This window comes from Volvox carteri (assembly GCF_000143455.1).
Source record: "Volvox carteri f. nagariensis unplaced genomic scaffold VOLCAscaffold_753, whole genome shotgun sequence".
Classification (NCBI taxonomy): domain Eukaryota; kingdom Viridiplantae; phylum Chlorophyta; class Chlorophyceae; order Chlamydomonadales; family Volvocaceae; genus Volvox; species Volvox carteri.
In genome coordinates, this window is record NW_003308245.1 from 1 (window position 1) to 3,001 (window position 3,001).

Here is a 3,001-nt window from a genome sequence, read left to right on the forward strand (position 1 = left end):
GACGGTGTTGGCGGCGGCGGCGGAGAGGAGGGCAGATCAGCAGTACGGCAGCGACGTCCGCGTCGCTGTGAAAGGACGAGGTTCAGAAGGAGTTTAAAAAGGAAAAATCGCCGAACCATCTGACATCTGCCGAAACACCTGGCGCAGTGTTTCTTGTATCTGTCCGGTGATACGCCGCATCTCCTTATCGCTTCATCTTCTGCGCACCTGTGCGGTCAGCGCGGAAAGCTTGGGTCCTACAAACTTGATGAACAACTCCAGCTCCTGAATGCGGCCCACCAGCCTGTACGGGTGTGCCGACGGGCGGACGGAAAGCGGTAAAATAAGGGAACCGGCGAACAGATGTTGGCGGTCGTTGACCAGTAAAGGGTTTTACTGGCCAAGCTCCTTTGCCAAGTCAAAGCCCTTTTGTTCGCCGACACACGTAGGCAGGCAGGCAGGCAGGCAGGCAGGCAGGCAGGCAGGCAGGCAGGCAGGCAAGCAGGCAGGCAGGCAGGCAGGCAGGCAGGCAGGCAGGCAGGCAGGCAGGCAGGCAGGCAGGCAGGCAGGCAGGCAGGCAGGCAGGCAGGCAGGCAGGCAGGCAGGCAGGCAGGCAGGCAGGCAGGCAGGCAGGCAGGCAGGCAGGCAGGCAGGCAGGCAGGCAGGCAGGCAGGCAGGCAGGCAGGCAGGCAGGCAGGCAGGCAGGCAGGCAGGCAGGCAGGCAGGCAGGCAGGCAGGCAGGCAGGCAGGCAGGCAGGCAGGCAGGCAGGCAGGCAGGCAGGCAGGCAGGCAGGCAGGCAGGCAGGCAGGCAGGCAGGCAGGCAGGCAGGCAGGCAGGCAGGCAGGCAGGCAGGCAGGCAGGCAGGCAGGCAGGCAGGCAGGCACCAATACCCTCTTTAGAGACGCGCGTTCCGGCCCCACGGGGAGCCGCCCGGCGGCCCCCGGCAGGTTGGGCTCTGCACAGCAATTCTAGAACAAAACCGCCGACAGAGTTTTTATAGCGCCGAAGTCCCTCCGCTTTACCCCCATCCCACTTTCGTACGGAGCTTTCCACCCTACTCGCACTGCGGAGTGCTTACTGCTGCTCGGGAGATGACGGTGTTGTCGCCGCCGCTGCCCCGGGCGCTGCACCCGGGTCCGAACTCCCCGCAGCGGCGGCAGCGGCGGAGGCGGAGGCGGTGGCGGTCGTACCAGGAAGCTGCGGAAAGGGTCTTTTGAAGGCAGCTGCGGCGCTGCTGCCACCGCCGGCAGCGATCGCGGCGGCGACCGGCGCCTTGAAGTCGGCGCGGGTAAGGCGGCGGCGAAGACCCGTGGGTCGCTGTGTCGCAGCAGCAGCAGCAGCAGCGGGGTTGACGGCTGACGAGGCCATCCAGGAGTCAAAGAGCCGCTCCCGTACGTCCAAGATGTAGCAGGGCACCTGGAGCAGGAGTCCGAGCAGAATGTGAATTCCGAATGTTAAGTCGACATCTAGGAAGTACACGACTAAAATTTCTTAGCAGTTGGCAGCTTCTTACTGTAAGTACTTAGATGATTTATTTCAATCATTGGCAGCAAGGCGGACCAAAGAGTCAAAACTCCCCTAAGCGGTCCCTCACCCGAATATCCGTCAAGCAGTGCACCCCCACGTCCTCCGGGCGCAGCTCCCGTAGCAACGCAAACAGCTGGTTGTTGTCACCCTTTCAGTTGTACGGCAAGGACGAGCAATTAGTTAAGTCGGACACGCAAAAAACATAATTATATCCTTCATGGGTGCGTGGGTGTCACCCGGGGAAAACAATACAGCGCGACGACGGAATGCTATCTTTTGGTAGCAGCATTAGCAGTAGGGCAGTGGGGGCACTGGCAAGCCCGCACCCACGCGACGTGGTGGTCCAGGAAGGGCGCGCCTGTGGAGCCCGGGGATAAAAAACGCCTTGGGAAGCGTTTTTGTGAGCTGGGAGCCTTTCCCTCCAACCCCCTCTCGCCCCTTGTGAGTGTGCAGGCACGACTCTCATGTCGAGAGTGCGTGCCGTTAAAACGCATTTGAGAATTTCCATGCCCCAACCTGCCGTACCTCCATGATATGCAGTACAGACCTGCCGTACAATACGAGCAACCCTGTGACCCTTTCCTCCTTAGAGTCCGCGTACTTGCAGAGAAGCGGCTCCCAGAAGCCTGCCACAAACAAACACCGCACAGCATATCACCGCACAGCATATCACCGCACAGCATATCACCGCACAGCATATCACCGCGGCGAAAAGAACAAACAAACAAACAAACACACACAACGGATACAGCCGCAAAGAGAGACCATGATATAATGTACGACGCAGACTGCGGAAAGATCTCAGGATATATATATACATATATATCATTCGTACGAACTGCAAAGAAAATCAGCAGTTCGAGAAACCACCACCACTAGTGTACACCGACCATCACGTCGATTAGGAAAGGGCAAACCGATACATCTGCAGAGCAGCACATCTAAAGGCAGTCAGCAATCCTCAATTCCGCGTGGAGGCTCCCGGCAAGGATGGAAAAGGCATGTTGAGCCTCTGTATATATATAACCTCTGTAAAGCGCCCTTCTTCCTTACTGTTCTCCTACTCCGCGGGCCGAGGACGCGACCATCAGTGAGGCGACTTCTGCGCTCAGCCATGACCGGCCAGGCCGTTCCCACCCTAAGGCCATCCCTCCCCCACAAACCCCAATGGATGGCCTCTGGGTTGGGCGCTTTCCCCCCTGCCTGTGCTTCCCTGTCTGTTCCCCAAGCATCCTGTCTGAGCTTTGCTTAATGACGGTCGTGAAGGCATGTCTTCTATAAAATGCTCCAGTCCTCCTCCTGAGCCACCTACGTTTGTGCCATTCGATGGTTGCCCAGGGCATGCCGGACGTCGCCACACCAGCTGACGACGCTGTAGCAGGCCCAGATCCGGGTTTTGATCCAATTCCGAGGGAAGGACCGGATCCGAATTCAGATCCAGGTCCAGGCCCGGAGTTAGGTTCCGGAGCAGGTTCCAACATTGCGCAAATCACC

At 59.3% G+C, this 3,001-nt stretch overlaps 1 protein-coding gene across 1 annotated transcript; it reads right to left on the minus strand.

Moving 5' to 3' along the window:
- Positions 1 to 207: 207 nt before the first annotated feature.
- Positions 208 to 2,038, minus strand: VOLCADRAFT_101336 (uncharacterized protein; the record flags this gene model as incomplete). The annotated part of the gene is made up of 4 exons (XM_002959775.1): positions 208 to 283; positions 1,059 to 1,297; positions 1,575 to 1,655; positions 2,033 to 2,038. Coding segments are annotated over 4 exons (402 nt in total), but the record flags the coding sequence as incomplete, so codon positions are not given.
- Positions 2,039 to 3,001: the final 963 nt, after the last annotated feature.